At 32.5% G+C, this 20,605-nt stretch overlaps 2 protein-coding genes across 2 annotated transcripts in view; one reads left to right on the forward strand and one right to left on the reverse strand.

Annotated features, from left to right (window-relative positions):
* The window catches only part of LOC121378598 (cholesterol transporter ABCA5-like), a 196,305-nt gene that overhangs the window by 67,020 nt on the left and 108,680 nt on the right, over positions 1 to 20,605 (forward strand). The window lies entirely within an intron of this gene.
* LOC121378600 (putative inactive phenolphthiocerol synthesis polyketide synthase type I Pks15) lies at positions 418 to 19,756 on the reverse strand. Its single transcript, XM_041506859.1, has 6 exons — positions 19,493 to 19,756; positions 6,881 to 7,094; positions 5,931 to 6,091; positions 2,940 to 3,137; positions 1,164 to 1,345; positions 418 to 617 (listed from the first exon to the last, which is right to left on the reverse strand). The coding sequence occupies exons 2-6, from the start codon at positions 7,090 to 7,092 to the stop codon at positions 435 to 437; spliced, it is 936 nt and encodes a 311-aa protein (XP_041362793.1). The 5' UTR covers positions 7,093 to 7,094; positions 19,493 to 19,756; the 3' UTR covers positions 418 to 434.

The raw sequence follows: 20,605 nt of genomic DNA on the forward strand, positions 1-20,605 counted from the left end.
ACAACATCCACGTCGAGCATTCACATTGTGATAAAAGGTGCTATGACAGGTACTACTAACTAAATAAGAAGCAGACTCCAACAAAAAAACAAAACAAAAACAAAATGTCAGTTTATAAATGTACTACTATACTTTGGAGCATATACATTTGCATTATACACTTATACAGGATACAAATCGCTGCAAATGAACATTGGTTTCGCATTACTGACAGTAATATACACATCGGAATGCATCTTAAATTTACTATTTTTCTCTAATAGAAATGTTTTCCCCATCAAATGTAGTATACAGTTATAATTTCTGTCAAACATATTGTTGATGAGTCCCAGTAACAATGCTTTAATTTTATTTTAACATTTTGTTAATTAAACATTTTCCGTAAAGTAATCATTCAACATGTTGTCGATCTGCTAGTTTATTTTAGTAACTTGTTACATACCATGTGCTTCTATATAGTCTATTTCACTCGCGTCAATTCCAGCCTTTTTATAGACAGTTTTCAGAAGCAGCTCTTGTTGTTCCCCAGAAGGTGCAGTCATTGGAGTTACTGCTCGGCCATCTTGGTTTGTACCTGTGACAATTGTTGCCCATATCTTGTCACCATCCTTAATTGCCTAAAAAGAACATCAATACACTGACGGTAAACCCCGTCCAATATCTCCCATGAAGACAGGGTTCTTACATCAATATAATGTTACTTTTTTCAGATTAATTTTATAAGACAAATTGGTTTCACTACAGCTTTAGGGTATTCCGATTTTACGTAACAATGTATATCCTATAATTGGGTAAACAGGGTCCAATATATATATGTTAAACAAGGCTACCCATGTATAATAAATACATACAAAGCAAAAATTATAATATAACAATTACATGTAGGCAGTTATAACTACTATAATATTATAACGTTCATTGGTATAGTACTAAGTAGTGTGAAACGTTGTTTTTGATATTATTTAGACAAGGTAACTGTACATATATTACTTCAGGTTAGAAAGAGTAAATGTCGTATTTTGAAGATTCATGGTAATCATTATTAACCAGATATATTGTACGATTTTAAATACAAGATCTGTTCTTCTATTAGTTCTAAACTAAATGGAGTTCATTATAAGTATTCATATATTATAGGTATACATATATTTGTTTTCTCTTACGTCAGAGAGTCTTTTCACGAGGACAATCCCACATCCCTCTCCTCTTGCGTATCCGTCTGCACTGGCAGAGAAGGCCTGACACTGTCCAGTCCGTGAGAGCATCCTGGCTTTGCTAAGTTGTGCGAAGATCGTTGGAGTCAACAGAGCGTTCACCCCTCCACATACGGCCATGTTGCAATCCCCTGTGTTCACACACACACACAAAATCGCCCATTTAATATATCATTATGAACAGGACTCATTGCAGTGTAGTTCTAAAATGTAGTCACTGCAACTCGCTGGCATCAATGTTCTGGCGCGAACCAAAGAGGCCATACAACAATTATGTAACGCAAAATTTTGTATTTTTATACCCCTTACTTCTTGTAACGATCTGTAATGCTAAGATCAATCCCACTCTAAAAGTACTATTGCTCCTCAATACCCCCGCTTTTCCTGTCATTATAACGTAATTTTACCAATATTACTGGAATTTCTGTTTGCATTCATATTTATTTGGTATGATAATAAAAAGGTCTAATGATAGAAAACAGTTTGTTAAAGATTAAAATAGCAATGCCTGACAGTATTTTACTTTGTAAATAAAACTCAGACAATTGTTCTGAAACGGTTATGTAGCTCTTGACAATCACCCCTCCCACCCGCATAGGATTTCACAGCGCATACCGTTTACCCCACCCCTAAGCATTACATAATTGTGTAATGATCCCATTTAATCACGTCAAAACCGTTTTAACATTTATAAACATTACACATACAAATATTGCGGATGTACAGAAATACTAAGTAAGAACTGCGAGTTTGAACCAGATGTTCTGTACAGTGATTTAGGGGAACTGGACGCGTACGTCTTAAACACCATTTTGATATTCTCATAAATCAACTAGTTTAACTGATAGGCAGATATTATGCACAAACAAAAATCTTTCTCACAAATAACTAATTTACTTTAGCGACTGATCACCTAGGTGTTCCTCGCTTGGTAACATGTAAGTAGATGAGTTTTCTCACAAATAATTAGCATGCTTCTAATCCTGACAACTACTTTGGTAACTGCTGTAGGAATGTTTTAAAAGAACCTTTCTTAATGCCCATAGACTGGTGTGAAACGGGCAACAATTCTTATAAATAAAAATATGCTTGCGCCTACAGTCACTACTTAACTAAAGTCCATAACAGACCTTTTTCACATTCAATTTAAATTGCATGATTGCAAGCAATTCGTTTCATGTCACACTTGAGTCGCACACATACGGCAACAAGCAATTATTATAGTCTTGTCAACTTATAAGCAATTTATGTTCTATTGATGCGTTGTGTTCTTTACACAAATGTGGCTTCTAAAACGGGAAGCAATGGTACTAGAGTGCATAGCCTTTCGCTTCGATTGCGATTTTGCTAATTACACTAATCATAGAGTAATAGAGTGGAATTTCGCAGTTATTTACACTCAAATAATTTCGTGAATAAATGATTTTCTTAAACGCAGGAAATAAATTCATAATCTAATAAAATAGTAAATTTTAAACGTTTTTGTTTTTTGTTCTCCTTTTTAGTACTGTGCATACGTCTGAAGACTGACATTTTTTTCATATTATCAATATCTAGAAATTCATTGGTAGTTTACATTATTGTATTAATGCTTTGTAGCACAGGACACATTTGCAACAGCTACGATTACATGCAAATAAAATCAAACATTTGATTGGATCAATTTCAGTTGCTTGCACCAAAACTTGCACCTAGTTCCAAGGGTCTGCGGCTAGCTTAACCTACCTGATAACAGCGCCTGACTGGCCAAATGGATGGCTATCAGGGATGAGGAGCAGGCTGAGTCAATGACCATGCATGGTCCGCGTAGATCAAAGACATAGGAAACACGTGCTGACATGATACTGTTGGAGGCACCTGTTACACTGTAGTTACTCGCGTCATTGATTGAAGTCAGCCTGCTGTAATCGTCATTCATAACGCCTGTAATATAAATTGATAAATAATGGAACAGGCTTTGGTGGCGTGGTACTTAGGCCATAGGCCTTAATGCTGGCAGCTTTAACGCTGGCAGGTACTTGGTTCGCAGTCCAGTACTGGCTCCCACCTAGAGGTAGTACTAAATCAAATAACTTCCGGCTGGGTCAAAGTTCGAGGTGCACCGAACTGTTGATATAGAAGTGAACACCACAAGTCCTGTGATTGGTTATAAATGTGAGTGTGTTGGTTGTAAAAAATAATAGTTTCATCTGGGTAAAATAAATATGCAATTTTATTTCATCTAGTACCAATGTGTCAAGTAGCCTTGTGCTTGAAACATGTATGGGGTACCTGTAAAAAAAGGTACTCGAATTTTGTGCGGAACTAGGGTAGTCATAGACGCTACCCGTTATCTCAGAAACAAGCAGCTTGACCCCCAATTTTTTTCTGATTCACTTTAAGTGTGAGGGGTGGTAGTATTTATATCCGTGGCGTTTATGTTGATTGATACGCTGCAGGTAGGAGTTTTAGCCACATATGTTACTATTGTCATCTATGGGATTTGATTTGGTAGTATACACCCTATAGCACATATTCAGTGCATAATAAAAAATATTATAATTTTGTCATTTTATTTAATTAAATTATACTGGTTGATTAATTAGCCATCACTCGGCCATGCAAGTTCACAATGACCTTGACCGTGACAATAATCTCTGTATATGGCTCTGAATGGAGTTTGAATCAAAGTTAGCACTGAAGAAAAGTTGGTTTTGGCCTATAATTCATACTGTAAAGACTTTAATAATTTCTTTTTACATGGTATTTGACTTGCTATATACAACTGCTCTTAAATATGGTATTATATATAGCCAACCTGAACTAAGATTTTAATAGCAATTTATTTTTATATTAAAAATAGCATTTGCCAATAGTGGGTTAATGTCTTTAATTGCCATTAACATAGTTAATGTTTCATGTATGAAATTCTGAAAACTCAAATTTGTAAAGAACTTGATTTTTATTTTCATTTTGAGATATTTATAGGGTGCTAAGGTATATTTTAGACAAATTTGTAGTTTTATGCAAAATTTAAAGTAAATTTGAAGAAAATCTTTACCAAAAACATAATTAAATTTGTTGTCACTATTTTGGCTTCTGTTCTTATTTATACATAACAATAAGGTTGTTAAACATATATTTAGATCTCCAGTTCAATTTTTTTTCTCTTAATAATCACTTAGTTAGCTCTCATGAAGTGCATTTTGAGTTTATACTAGATTCAGAACCAATGTTTTTCAGATTTGATTATCTGCCTTGGATTAAGTTGATAATTTATTTTATTGTTAAAGCTGTATTACCTAATGTTACTAGCTAAATAAAATGTTGACTTACAGATTGTAGGAATACATCCAATATACATATTGTATTGATCTGGATTAGAAAATAATGCAAGAAAATAGATGTTCAGATAATTTTGTCATTTAAAAATAGCTTTTTTCAGTAATTAATCAAAAATAAATGTGCGAAAGCTACATGATAATTCCAGATATCACAACTATTAAAACCTCCAACTACAGTAGGCTATAAATAAAATATAGTCAGGAATATTGGTGGCTGGCAAAGGTTTTGATGATTCATTATGAAAATCAGTATGGCCGAAGGATTTGAAATTCCCACACCTGGTAACTTGAAGACACCCACACCCAGCATACAGGATTTCCTCCCAACACTAATGTTCAGGACATTAAGTCGTTACTTCATACAGGTACAGTCATGTTGGTGTTTCCTTCCTCAGACAGTGCAATTTTTTAATACTGATATTTCTTTGATGTGCCTGTTAAGGTCTTCATAATCTAGGGGTCAATCAAGTGCATGTGTTTTAATAGAATTCTTTAAAGGGGTAGAGGTATTCTGACTATCTTTGTTGTCTCTACATATATACCTGAGTACACACACCCAACTGAAAGTAAATATCTTCAGGAGTTTTACTTTAAAACATTTTGTTGTTTAATATGACATATTGCATTTGTACAAAACTGTGTGCAATATATAAGCTTTTTGAGGGGTACATTATATTAGGTTGCACTGTAGAAACAACAGTTTCAGTGAGGTTGTCAGTTTATGTCAGAATACACCAGACACTGGTTGTCATAAAGACACACAGCTGGACACTTTTTGAAAAATGTATGTTATTAGTATAGGTAGTACTAAACCAAATAGCTTCCGGCTGGGTCAAAGTTCGAGGGGCACCGAACTTTTGATAGAGAAGTGAACACCACAAGTCCTGTGATTGGTTATAAATGTGAGTGTGTTGGCTGTAAAAAATAATAGTTTCATCTGGGTAAAATAAATATGCAATTTTATTTCATCTAGTAGCCTTGTGCTTGAAACATGTATGGGGTACCTGTAAAAAAGTATTCGAATTTTGTGCGGAACTAGGGTAGTCATAGACGCTACCCGTTATCTCAGAAACAAGCAGCTTGACCCCCAATTTTTTCTGATTAGTTTTAGCCACATATGTTACTGTTGTCATCTATGGGATTTGATTTGGTAGTATACACCCTAGAGGGTGGGTTAATGGCTCATGTGAGGAAGTGTAAGGTTATTACATCGACATCTCTGTCACTAGCAACTAACAACCAACCCTTAACCGCTGTACAGGTCAGATAGCCGATGTGTGTTTTCAGCACAGCGTACTTGAACCATAATTGAATTTAAGCTGCATATTTATTTTATATTATACCAGAAACACATTATATCAAGTATTATATTTGATAAACATTTTATGCAAACCTATGAAGACTCCTGTGTTTGATTTCCGTATATTTTCTCTAGTAATTCCGCCATCTTGTAAAGCCATGAAGACACACTCGAGGACAAACTTCTGTTGTGGGTCCATCCTCTCAGCCTCCTGATCATTGATGCCAAACAACCTTTTGTCAAACTTGTCATAGCTGCAATTAAATATATGCTGAACATGTTTTACAGGTATATTGTAATCAAAACAATGATTACTGGGTAATTGGAGCTAGCACATGTTCACTCAGTATTATAATTACCCCACCCCAGTGTTATAATGATCTAATATAAATATGATATAATATGATCAAGAATGCACTTAAATGTATTACCAAACAAACACTAAACAACAAACACCAAACAAACAAACATCAAACAAACAAAAACAAACAAGCAAACCCTCACCCCCCCCCCCCCCCAAAAAAAAAAAAAAAAAAAAAACCCACAACACACAACAAAACAACAACACAAAAACACAAAAACACAAAAAAAACCCAAAAAAAACCACCCAAATAAAAAAAAATAAAAACACCCCAAAACATCAACAAGAAACAACCAAGACAAATAAAACACAAACAGACTAGGGGCATATTAGTAACACAAGGTCTTCTTCAGCTAGAAATTTTAACAAAAAACGCCAATTTTCTCAATTTCTGAATATTCTGTTATTATTTATGACAGCGCTTCTCCACTAGTGAGTCATTGCATAGCATTGATGTCAGCCAAGATATGTCACGTTATCTCTTTTCTTCCATAAGTAAATGATCAAACGGTTTGTGTTTCTGTACTTTATATGTATTTTTTTAATTAGGCTACTTTAAATTAAGTATTACTGTACCATGAGAAACCCTGATTGTGTTATAGTTCATTTGTATGTCTAGTGAATAGAATGTCATACGTTGTACCTTAAAATCTATTTATTTATTTTACTAAATATTACTTACTTTTTCAGAAGTCCGGCTCTCCTGACATACGTTTTCCCAGGAGCATCAGCATCTTCATCATAGAAAGCCTCCATATCCCATCGTTCGAGAGGAATTTCATTGACGTGATTCTCTCCCTTAGATAAAACCCGCCAAAACTCCTCGATGTTGTCTGCACCAGGAAAACGACATCCTATACCTACGATAGCTATTCCTCCACTATTTTCTGCCATCGCTGAAAAAGACAGAGCCAAACTTAATACTGTTTAATTATAAAGCAGATACTTTGTTGAATGATAATGGAAAAGTCCAGCAGCTTGACCTAGATATGTTTAGGTGGGTGATACAGACACTAGATTTTTGGGGGGTTGTTGTTTTATCTCGACTATGACTTTCATCTACTTTATTTTTGAAGTCTTATCGTCTTCTGCAATTTTGACTGAACTGTTCTGAAACGTGATAAAATGATCCTCCACAAACTAATAGCGAGATATTTTGGAATATTTTGAGTTTGTATTAAATTTATTTTAAATTTAAAAGGCTATCTTCTCCTAGAGTTTTGATAGGATAGTTCTGAAACTTGGTACTATGATTATCTCGGGCAGTCTTCACGAACTAATAGAGAGATATTTTGAATTTGTTAATTTTTATTAAATCTTTAAAATTTTAAATAGACACTTCACATTGAAATTTAAGTCAATCTTCTCCTGGAGTTTTGACTGGTTGTATCTGAATCTTAGTATATGTATTCTCAGGGGAAGTTTTCACAAACTACTAAGAGATATTTAGGAAAAGTCTATCTTCTAGAGTTTTGATCGAATAGTTCTGAAACTTGGTACCATGATTCTCTGAGGCAAACTAATAGACAGGGTTTTTTTTATATTTTAATTAAGGCCTATTGTTTTTGTTTAAAATGTAGGAGAAGTGGTTGCTTTTATATATTTAAATATATTTTTAATAATATACAGAAGAATATAAAGCATATGTTTAAAAATGGTTTTATACCACCAAGCTCCTGTATCTGCAATGTTCAGTTAATTAATTTAGCGAAACTAATATATGAAGTAACGCTTTTAAATGGACACGACGGTCTTATACCATGTTCCAACCTCTATTGAACTGTTTTGTTAAACATTTCAGCTTGGCTTGTCATAAAAAGAAAAAGGAATAACAAAATCGTAAAAAATATATAATTAGTGTAATTTAAAACAAGAAAGAGCCATTGGTCAAGATATAAGTAAAAGAACACCCCAGCGCACAAAGATACAAATATATGTAGTTTACTAAATGTGGCAAACTACGATCACCAAGACCGGTTAGCATTGCATTGCTAAAGAGAATGTTGGCGGCCATGTAGGATTGTAAAACTATATCATTCATGTAGGACAGAACCACACACAGTGGTTATGTAAGTATAGATGTATGCTACCACGTTTATTATGTAATGGTACGTGTTTATCACAAAGGAAAACGTTTCAAATACGTATAAATCACAACAAGCCAGTGTGTTCGTACATTCAGCAAAAAACATATACTTTTAATATCCCTTTTTCACAAATGAATGAGAGAATGAATGAATGAATGTTTAACGAAACGCCAGCTTGAAAAATACATCTGCTTTTGGGTGTCAAACTATGGTAAATGCAAACACGAAGTGATGGACAACATCAATATAAAAATTCAAGAGTTACACAAATGAAGCAAATGGATGTTTTTAATATGAGACAGAAAGAAAGAAAGAAATGTTTTATTTAACGACGCACTCAACACATTTTATTTACGGTTATATGGCGTCAGTTAATATGAGACCGTGAATGAAATTGCGATTTCAACGACCCCAAATGTAGCTTGGTAATATTTAATTCTGGGTTGACGCCATATTTCACTTAAATCGCCACACTATTTGTAAACTATGGTCTAGTTATTTCATACATCTATTGCTACCACAAATACCACTCTCTCTTTTTTATATAAATGTTCAGTGTGGTTGAGATGGTGAGACAGGATCATGTTTGGTTACTGCTTGGAAAAAACCCTGACAATAACTCAGTATACCTTGAATAGTGGTATCCGGCATATCTTACAGCCTGGATAGAACATGAACTGAAGTAATTTTGACATGTATATCTAGTGGATTTATGCTCTGTCAATTATCAAACGAATATTCGGACAATCTGATAGACATACTATCCCAAATTACTTTCTTAGAGCGCCCTTATCTAGCAGATATCTAGCACTCTGGTATGGACATGCAATTCTGATAGACATACTATCCCAAATGACTTGTTTTAGAGCACCCCTACCTAGCAGATATCTAGCACTCTAGTCTGGACATGCAATTGATAAATACTAATATTCTCTTTGGAACAAAATAAGACAACTATTATACATACATGTTTGTTTGGAGTGCAAACAAAAACAAGTTTAAAAAAAAAAGGTTGAAGGCGAACCATGAATACGCGGTGTGGCATTCTGATCTAGACAATTTAGATGAATATGTGTTATTAAAGAGAAAACAAGTAAATTAGGTTTCAGTATTAAAATTATAAAAGCAAAAGGACTCTTTATAAAATATAAAACTAGATGGATACAAAAGCGGGAGAAATATACCAAATATGTTCTAAACGTTTAATCTAGAAATTTAAAAAATAGATCTTTTACTGAATTAGAAACTCATTGTAGCAAAATTATTACAAAAATATCAGATATACTACATGAAACAAAAATATTTCATAAATAATATTCTGAGAAAGATATGAAATTTGTAGTAATAATTAAGAATTGAACGTGAAATTTTTTGAGTTTCATGCTAGTATGAAACTCAAAAATATTCACGTTCAATTCTTATAATTCCAAACACATAACCATGTCATTAATGTAAACCTCTTTAAAATAAAAAGTGAACTCTATTTTCCAACTATTTACTATTTTATTAACACGAAATTCATACTCAACATTAGCGGAATGCCTATGGTAGTTTCGGCTTTTTCCGTCAATAGCCGAATGAGAGAATGACAATGTTACAATCATTAATACAATTCATATTAATTTTTTGCATTAAATATCAATACCAACTAGAAACATTTTGAATTCACTAGAAACATATAACGTAAGTAATTTTAATAACTTTTAACCTGTAATAAAAATGTCTGAAGCGATCTATTTTGTATGGTATAATTTATATGTGAAGCGGTTGGTGTATGAATATTTAACTACGAACTGTGGATGGGCGCCATTTTTTTTATTACTGTCCAGATTTACCAATTACGACGTTGAAATTACAGTTATAAAATATTTGAGTGCGTGAAAATTCCATGTGTTGATAGATTTGACATGGAGAAAGTGGTTTCAATGTTTCCGGAAATGGATGAAACAGGTGTGTCGCGAGTTTCTGTGTTTACTGGCCTTGTAATTGTGGAAGTGGCAACAGGATGGTTTTGGCTAGTTCATCAAGATAAACGTCTCCGGCACGATATTTATTATTGTGATGTTTATTGCTGTGCCGTAACGTTTATCCATTGGATCGAATTTTCCATTTGCAATCACGATTTAATAAAATCAGGCAGATGTGCTTTATTTAAGAGCCTCAACACGTACAACAACATATTTTAATAAATTTTAGACTAAAATATTAAGTACAATACCTTTGGTAACCTTTCCAGGATTAGATGTTTGAAGATGACATATTTAAACATTTGAAAGCTATTTTTATCCTGGCACATCGAAATGCGGAATGAAAATTTTGCGGAACGAGAATTATTCGTATCAAGCATTTTACGTACACCCAATAAAAAGAAATATTGCGGAACTGAATGAAATTGATTATTTATTTTGTTATTTTTGTTTCTATATATGTGCTTTGTGTGGGTTGCATTATATGCATTGTTAATAATATTATCACATTAAAGTTTTGGGGTGTATTATTCTTTTTTTATTATTATTAAAAAAATAATGATTGTTAGTAGGCCTACAGGTCATCCTTTATTTATTTACTTTTTTAAAAATTATTATTTCCTTTAGTATTTTTTTTAAAAATATTATTATTACAGGCCATTGCTTATATGTGTTTCAAAGGTGTTGTTTGTTTTTTGTTGTTGTTGTTTTTTGGGGGGTTTTAGCTATACTTACTGGTTATTAGTTATTTTAGGGGTTTTATTCAGTTAAAAAAAATATGAATATAAATTTCTTATAATTAATATGCACAGCCCCCAAGCCCACAACCTAAAAAAATCATTGATTATAATAGTTTCATTAATCTTTCATAATATTTATATTAATCTTTTATAGCAAGTTCTGGGGAAACGTGAATAGACACACAAAGAATGGGAAAACAGACAATTTGAAAGTTAAACTGGCTGTTGAAAACATTTTATACATGTAAATCTAACATGTTATAATGATTGTCAGCTCCATGTAATTTATTCCTTGAAACATATTCATGTAACTACTTTCAAAACGTGTACTATATGCCACATGTAGTTACATTTCAAATCTGCACAGCAATGTACTTAAATAAAGTACTGAAAAAGTATGTTCAACTACATAATTATCAAGCATTAATTCTCAAATGTTAACCATAACATTTAGAAATTACCATAAGTGTATGAACAGGTTAACTGTAAACTTACCTGAAGTAATCCTGGTACCAACAAAAGAACAGGAATAATACACATCCATCCCACTACTTGCATGTTATTGTCAAGTGCACACCAGTGTGCAGACAGGTACAAACAAGGCAGTCATCACAAGCAGCAGTTGTCATCAAGTCACAGATATGCATTAATTACAAAACATGTTCATATGGTTGCGAGGCAATCCTCAACAACACATTTAATGTTCAAACGGTTAAGTAGGAATCAAAATACACATCGGTTTAGCCAATGTGAAGACGGGTACAAGGCAGTCATAAGTTTGACTTGGTGACAACTGCTGCTTGAGACAACTGCCTCGTACCAATGTGTGTTAAACACGGGTAAGCACACTAAATTACGAATAATGCACATTAACAAGAAAACAAGAAACAAGCAAATGCGTGATATCTTGCCATCCCGTTTCATCCCTCTATGTTCGTCTCCCCCAACCCCCTTCTGTGTTGTGTGTATATAAGTGTCTGTCTGTGTGTGTGTGTGTGTGTGTGTGTGTGTGTGTGTGTGTAACACAAACATTTATAAATGGAAAAAAACACACATTTTATTTAGTTAATAATTAAATTTATTTATTATCATTATTAAATCAATAATTTATGTATTATGTTATTTATTTATTATAATTACTAACATTATTCAGTAATTTATTATTATATTATTATTTATTAAGTATTAATTATTTTTTTATTATAATATTTATTATTTAATTGTTATTATTAATTTATTTATTATCTATTAATTGATTAAAAAAAAATATTATTCATTAATTAAGTGTATTTATTTATTTATTATTATTATTATTATTATTATTAGTATTATTATTAGTATTATTATTAAACGTGATATTCCATTAAATATCGTGGAAGAAACTCGTGAACCAGAGACGAATAATAAAAATAATCCGATTCCACCAACAGTTTTCAATCACATTTTAAATATGCTCACAATGGCCGGCGGGAATATTCGAGATTTTGTTCGTAACTGAAAATTGGATTAATGCAGGATTACTATTTGGACAAACTGTCTATTTATGCGTAAAACGTGACTCGGGAAGTTTTCTTAATAAAGTAAGTGTTTATATTTATTGGTACATCTCATATTTCGCCACGAAATAATTAATTCCATGGTTGTATCGATTCCGCCTGAAATCTGGGCGGAAACTGCACGCTTGCTTTTGCTGTTAAAGTTGTAAACATCGGGTCCAATAAATGTCAAAATGATAAAAAAACGGACCGTAGATGTTTACCTTGGTGAACTAGGTTTTGGCATGTATGACTTCCAAGTGGTGCGACACAAGTATTCGTGACATTTGACAGTGCCATGCTGATGTTTCGTTTTTGGAAAGTGGAACATTCTCTGTTGTAGCTTCGAATTGAAGCTTCGTTCCTGTGTCCCGACATGTACATGATATGCCTAGTTTCAAAACCCGAGTCGTTTAAAGTCGAGTCGTTTAAAGATTGGATCGCAGTGGCTATGTGTTGTGTACCGTGTACGTCATACTACAATGCCGTTGAATGCGCGTTACTGCTAATGGTTGGCATGAACTGACTGAATTTTGTTTTTGAAATCGCTTTTGTAAAAGACCAAATTCCATTGGAATTATACCCTTTTTTTGGATCGACAAAATAGATTTTTAGCTGTGGGATTTTGAATTCACTATAAACATGTAACGTAAGTAATTTCAATAACTTTTAACCTTTAATAAAAAATGTCTGAAGCGACCTATTTTGTATGGTATAATTTATATGTGAAGATTTTTAGATGTTTACAAGTTTGACGGCAGACGATTACTGTTTGATGTCTAAAAATAGAATCTCAAGGAAATTCCTCGGGGATTCCTTTGTTGACATAATTCATAAAGTAGTTCCGGCTATATAGCCAAAAATAGTGCTAAACTGAGATTCATGGTGCTATGAATGCCAGTTTTTATCATCACGTGATACGAATTTAACCAATCCAAGGGTTTATAATAAAGGGATTTTTAGAGATTGGAATTATATGTGAATGAATTATTTTAAGAAAATGTTTTTCTAAATGTACTGGAGAAGATGTAGAAAAACATAAAGGGGAACTGACAATCACGGGACCCGACTGCTTTACTGCTTAATTTTATGTTTTTATTATTTAAAAAAAATATTTTAAATTGTTTTACGCTATTTAAATATGCTTAGCAAACTGAAAGTCTTTCTATAACTAAAAAACAAGGTTTTATCATAGGCATTCTAAAGGGAAATAAACCTAAAATATTTAACAAAAACAATTTTTAAAAACCCACCCCAGGGCACCCATTTGTTTGCTAAACGTTTGATATAAAATTGCATAGTTGTTATAGCGCAGAGAATAACACCAGTGTTGGCAATTAGTGAATAAAAAAGGATACATGTCGGGAAAAATATATAGGGTGATTGGAATCTGGTTCAATATCCTGATCTTCATTTATTTAATTAATTCAAAAGAGACAGAGATTTTTAAAAAGTGGAATTAAGTCAACTTCGTGCATTTTATATGATGATTTGTATATAAAACCTGTCGGGGTTTGGGTTTGTTTTCATGTAAATGCAAAGAAAACAAATATCGAATAGGAAATAAACGTAACATTTGCAAAAAACTTTGGATAATTGAACAGGATAATAGTTAAACAATTTGTAAAAAAATTAAATTTAATTGGACAAATAGAGGATTCGTCATTTGTATTTTTTAATATGGAAAATATCAACCGAGTCTACATTAATCTGTATATGTCGAGTGTCTGCCGAGACAAGTACTGATTAACTAGACGAGGTTGATATTTTACATATTAAAAAACACGAGTGGCAAATTCTATTTTTCCTACAACACTTCTAAAATAGCATTTTTATTTGATATTTACTAAATTACAGTACTAAAGTCGCCTCCATCGGTAATATCACGTCATCACGATTAGCACAAATTACTTTGACGTCACGCACTTTAACTAAATCTTATGAAAAACTTTACGCTCAGGTACACAGGTCTTGATGGCTTGTAAACAAATGACCCATTCGCAGCAACACATTATTACCAGAAGACCTTGAAAATTTGCATATACCTTTAAATTTGCACACCATTATTAACCGGATTAATACACTAAATTATCACATGAGTTTATGACATGGATATCATGGGAAAGTTATACGATAAATAGATTCATTTTACTTGGCATTAATTTTGATACAGATTTAGAATGTTTGACAAAAAGTATGAAGAGAATAAAAATAAAAACATTGGTCATGTAGGACATTAACATATTTAGGTAGAAATACAGTTACAAAATTCTTAATTCTTACTAAACAAAATCATTTATTTTCATTCATTTCAAACCCAACCATTGAACATATCCCAAATTTACAAATTATAATTTTAAAATATATATGAAGACAAACTTATATATGGAGACAAAAACCAGACAAAATTAAACGTCAAGGGATGACAAAAAATATTGCACAATGACTACAAATTCCAAATGGAAAACATTAATATACAGTGAAATTTGGATATTTGAGAAGATACTTAATTATGTTGCACATTATATAAAAGTAAACATAATGCCAAAAATCAAAACTGCCTAATGGAAGAACAATTTTTCAGCATGGTGTCTGCATGTGAAATTAAAAACAAATAGATGTTGAAAAGTTACAGACTCGGTTCATATGGTTTAATGAGTACATCACAACAGATAATAAATCAATAATTTATAAAGACTGTATAATGCAGGAATTAGGTTTATAAATGATCTACTAGACGACAATGACAATCTCTTAAACTAAAACTTGAAACGAAGCAAAATAACTCAATTATTGCATTATTTAATATATGTGTTTTAAAACTAATCTAAATGGAAGTAAACATAATGCTTTGCTTTGCTAAACTTTTATAAAAAACTAAAATAATTTGAAATGGGAAGAAATATAAAACGGTACTTATAGCAAAAAATGAATGGATGAAGATAAATAGTATGCCATTTCGTTGAACTATAAGTACAGAGCTTAGATGGTTCCAGTTATATATTATACAAAATACGTGGCTTTATACGTGGCTTTATTATATATATATATCTGTGTGTATAATTTGTATTAACATTTCCTTAGTAAATGTTACATAGAATCATATATAGATGAGAGGATGTGAAATATTGTTTCTGATTATTGTTTGAATAATCAAATTCACAAATGTGTTCCACATACATGTACCAAGAAGCTTGTCAGAAAATATAGTTGAAATTGGCTAAGTAATTTCAGAGAAGTGTAATAAATAACAGTTTAAAATTCATGTCTTCACCCCGCCACGGGGACAAATGGGTAAACCGACACTAATGGCGTTAACAAATAAGATAAACCATCTCTTCAACTTTACATATATGAAAGGGACATTCCTGAATTTGCTGCATTGTAAGATGTTTCCGAAAAAAAAAAATTCTACGATTAAACTTACATATTAAATATATTTTCTTGTTTAGAATATCAGTGTCTGTATATCCAATGTGTTTCTGGTCGTCTTAATATTTGTAAGAAGCCCAAACTGGATTTTCTCTTCAAATAATTTCGTACGTACGAAAAAAAAATATTTTAGGAAATAAAATGAAATTTAACTACAAATAGTAGAACAATCAGAAACACGTTTAATATACAGCCACTAATATGTTATGCAAAAAATATATTTGATATGTAATTACAATCATTAAAAAGTCTGTGTTAGTCGATAACATCTTTAAAATTTCAGCAAACTCAGGAATGTCCCTTGAAGACTATTCTGATACAGCATTTCTTGAAGTAGAGAAGCCAGAATCAGAGGATCGATATTTTATCACCTTATTTCAATGACCCTTAATACAATTTTAAAAATTTTGTTTGATGGGAATAGATATTTTGGTATGAACATATTGAAAACACCTCTCCATGCTGAATTATTAACAGGATGACCAGAAATGCTTTTGATATACAGATATTGATTTTGTAAGCCAGACAATTTTAGTATTTGGACGGACTACAAAATTAAAATTGTCTTTTGAACTGAAACATTTAAGATTCCCCGTAAATGAAGATTAATCATCTTCGAAACATGACTGGTAATGACAGACGTAGTAAGGTTTTTAATAATAGGCGGGCAGAAGAATAAAGGTAATCACCTGAAGCAGAGTAACATATTTATAGGATATTATACGAGCTTCCATTTCGTATCATGTTTATGTCCCGAGTGAAAAAAAAATCAGTTGTCACGAGCTTTAGCGAGTGACAATGAAAATTATTTCACAAGGGAAATAAACATGATGCGAAATGGTAGCGAGTTTAATATCCTATTTATTACCCATAATTGATCTTAATTTATATCACTCATCTCATTTCAATGACGTTCCTGTAAGGTTGTAGTGCGCCAATTGATGACGTCATTGTGTTATGTCCCACTTGACATTCCAGTACAAAGATATTTTTTAATCATATAAGTTATAAAATGTTTATGGTTGTTTTATGTCATTTAGAGTGACCTGAGCAAGAAACTGCATAATGACACTTTGTCATCATTGAGCAATTTTTAACGGCTATTTTAAACACCACCCCAGTCTAAAAGATTACCTTTTTTTTAGTTAGGCCCATTGTGTTATGCTATAACGTCTAATAGGTACATGGTTATAAGAAGACCCCTGCCTATTTAGATACCTTTTACAAACGCTAAAGTGTAATAATAAAAACAAAACAAAACATTATAGCAACATTTCAGGGGAGTTTGCTGATGGCCACCATTGTACAATATTTTTTACAATACTACCACACCTGTGCAAACATTAATGTTCGGCTTGTATATAGTATACGGGTAGGTGGTCATGTTTTTTTAACTATAAATGCAAGACTATTTGTAATCTGTATGAGTCAATATAAAAATATAAAATTTTTAGGGAAAAAAAGAAAGTATGTTTATACATGTATGGTGGGGTTACACATATTAGTTTAAAATTCCATAGATGTAAAACAAAAATCCTGTTTAAGCTACTATAAATAGTAGGACTACCAGAAACACATGGTGTACAAACATTAATATTCTAAGCAAGAAAATGTAACTAATATCCAGCTTTATTTATTAAAAGCCTTGTTAGCAGAAGCATGTTTAAATGTATGTGAAATCATGACTGTCATTTCTTAATAAAGTATACTGATGACGAAAACACTTTAAAATATATATTGTGGTGTGGTATAACATGTTCATTAAAATTATACTGATGGAATGTTATGTATGAAATTTTATTTCCATCCGACACCAAAATATAATTTCCATCTGACACCAACACTAACGTGCCTATAGAAGACAAATGGTTAATCAAAGAAGTAAGTTGATGATGATGAAAGGAGGCTTGAACGCCGATAGTTAAAATCAGTATTTTATTTCAGAAATTAAGTCCAAAATAGTCTGTCCCTTGCAAGGTTTAAATTAGATATGGTTGGGATTTGTTTTTGTTTTTAAATCTGTTATTCTTTAATTTTTTCTGTGGAAATGTGTACTGGGCATATTTCAAAATATTCGTTTTGGTGTTAGATGGAATTTGAAACTTTTCCCGTGTATTCCTTTTAAGGCATGCATATTAGGAAGTAAAGTAATATAGTGTTGTAGGAGGCAGGATGAGCTGCATTTATACCATGCATAACAAATTCCTTAATTAACCCATTTTCACTTAGTGAAGTTTAAATAGTTTGGGTGTCAGACATTGATAGAAATGAAAGATGCCAACGTAACATTCTCAATGCAACATTCTATTAAACGTATATGAGGGAACTTTGATTAATCAATGTTTTTTTCATAACCAAGAAACATGTTTGAATCTAGATTAACTAACTTAGTGATGATTGAACGCCGAAGGCGCCAGGCGCCGTTTATTTCTAGACATTAGGTCATGGTGTGGTGCAATGCGCTATTGTTCTATAAATAAGTACGCGTCAGTGGCTAGGTCAGATCAGGTCACGCTGTAGTAAATACAGGCTATCGGCTGAAAACCAGGTCACTGTTGTAGTGTATGCACTTTACTGTTTTAGCCAGCGTACTGGTTTAAATCAACTAATACAGCGTTTATTTAACAACTAATAACGCTTTGGTGTTACATTGCCAAGATAATAATGAGTGAGATAATAATGATGCGATAGAGGCAGTGACAGTGACCTGGTTAAGCCTAGCCAACTGGTGTACACACATCCAGTTTGTAGGTCAGGAATGTTATGGTGCACTCTAGTCGATTCAGGTGGTCGCTTTTGAAGTTATACCACATTTACCCACATTTAAACTAATGGTTAGAGAGAGGTATACACGACATCTTTTTAAATAACTATTTTTTAAAGTCATATTAATATAACAGAATAACAGACAAGAGCAGCCGCTATGCGATTCAGTCGTTCAGTGTAAACCAGAACCAGCGTGACCTGTTTAGACCCATGTTTTGAATAATAATAAATCTCTGACAAATATTCCTTGCCTCTTCACTACACATTATACTTAAATAATTAAAAGGTAATTGTCCATAGTATTTATCAAATAAGGTTTTCATAGTTTACAATACAATGTCTTTACACACCTGCCAGCACGCGACCAAGCTGTACGTACCAGACGTCAGCTTACAAATGTGACCCTGTTTCCCCATATAATGTTTGCATTACAACTTGATTTGCACAGATCGCTCAGTATATCTCACTCATTATTATCTTGGCAATGTAACACCAAAGCGTTATTAGTTGTTAAATAAACGCTGTATTAGTTGATTTAAACCAGTACGCTGGCTAAAACAGTAAAGTGCATCCAGCAATTGCATCGTTTGGAGCACAATTCCTTAGATCCAGATAAAAGCGCATTGATGCAATATGTTTTGACTATGCAATAGGAAAGTTTATAATGTTTGGAAAATATGAAAATCATGATGAAAACTATTTGGCGTTAGAAATGCTATTAGTTTAGTACATAATATGAAACAGTACGAGACAAAAACAAAACGAACCTCGGGGTCTCTAAAACGTCGTCTTCAAAATGAGGCACTCAGCCAAACATCTTCTTTCCAATAAGTACATGTCTTCCCTCAGACAAAGAATAATTAAAATACTTCTTCAATTGTGTCCAATTCTAGTAAAAGTTGAAGTCTGTTTTGTTTAACAACACCACTAGAACACATCGATTTACTAATCATCAGTTACTGGATGTCAAACATTTTGTAATTTTGACGTATAGTCCAATTCTAGGAATGCATTTGGGTAATGGCACGACATCGACCGTTAACACTCATAGGCACTGCATTCTGATTGGATTTTCGCTCGCGGTTGCCTTTTAAGTAACCGACAAGCAACAAAATTAATCGCACTGTTGCATATTCACGTTTACGTGTCAGAGGATAATTTTAAAAATCCCCAGTTATTACCCGTTTATGTCCTGTTAGGTATGTATTACACGTATTTATAAACCCTATTATTACTATACTACCGGTCTATACTTAGTATATGTTAGACGCATCATAGAAAGAGCGCATCATTGACAAACTCCTGACCGCTATTTACCGTATTGCAAATCATCCGCTTTACAAAATAATTTCAGTGGAATGAACATTTGAAAATCGTATTTTTTAATTATTATTATTATTAAAAACAAATTTGCATTGAAATTATTTTTATGTGTAAAACAACTTTTGCCCTGTTTGTTGTTTTTTAAAATTATTATTAATAATAAAACTGTTAACTGTAGGCATTTAGGAGATGGCCCAAATGTGTTTTAAAAACTCCATCATATTACCAGCTATTTGTTACGGGTTTTTTTTTATTGTTATTATTATTATTATTATTATTTTTTTTTTTTTTGTGGGGTGTGCTTTTTTTTATGGTGTTCTAGTTTTTAAACAATAGAGAGTGCTTCCAGTATTGTAGACAATTTCACAGGATGTGACACTACCTCTGCTTTCTTTAAAAAAAGTTAAAATGACAACTTGAGATGCATGAAAGTGCTACTCTGATGTGACGCGTGCCATTGCCTAACACCAGACCAGATGCAGATGCTCCATCCTTCCAGCTACTGAAACACGTCATAGTTATCTTGTGTGATAAAACCCGCTACATTTTTCCATTAG

This window comes from Gigantopelta aegis, chromosome 8 (assembly GCF_016097555.1).
Source record: "Gigantopelta aegis isolate Gae_Host chromosome 8, Gae_host_genome, whole genome shotgun sequence".
In the NCBI taxonomy this organism is placed as follows: Eukaryota; Metazoa; Mollusca; class Gastropoda; order Neomphalida; family Peltospiridae; genus Gigantopelta; species Gigantopelta aegis.

Bases quoted from the DNA above. Each gene is read 5' to 3' on its own strand.
- LOC121378600 (XM_041506859.1), bottom strand. From the start codon at position 7,092: ATGGCAGAAAATAGTGGAGGAATAGCTATCGTAGGTATAGGATGTCGT. The intron at 6,092-6,880 runs GTAAGTAATATT...ATTTAATTGCAG, and splicing joins AGAGCCGGACTTCTGAAAAA to CTATGACAAGTTTGACAAAA. The intron at 3,138-5,930 runs GTTTGCATAAAA...TTTATATTACAG, and splicing joins AAACACAGGAGTCTTCATAG to GCGTTATGAATGACGATTAC.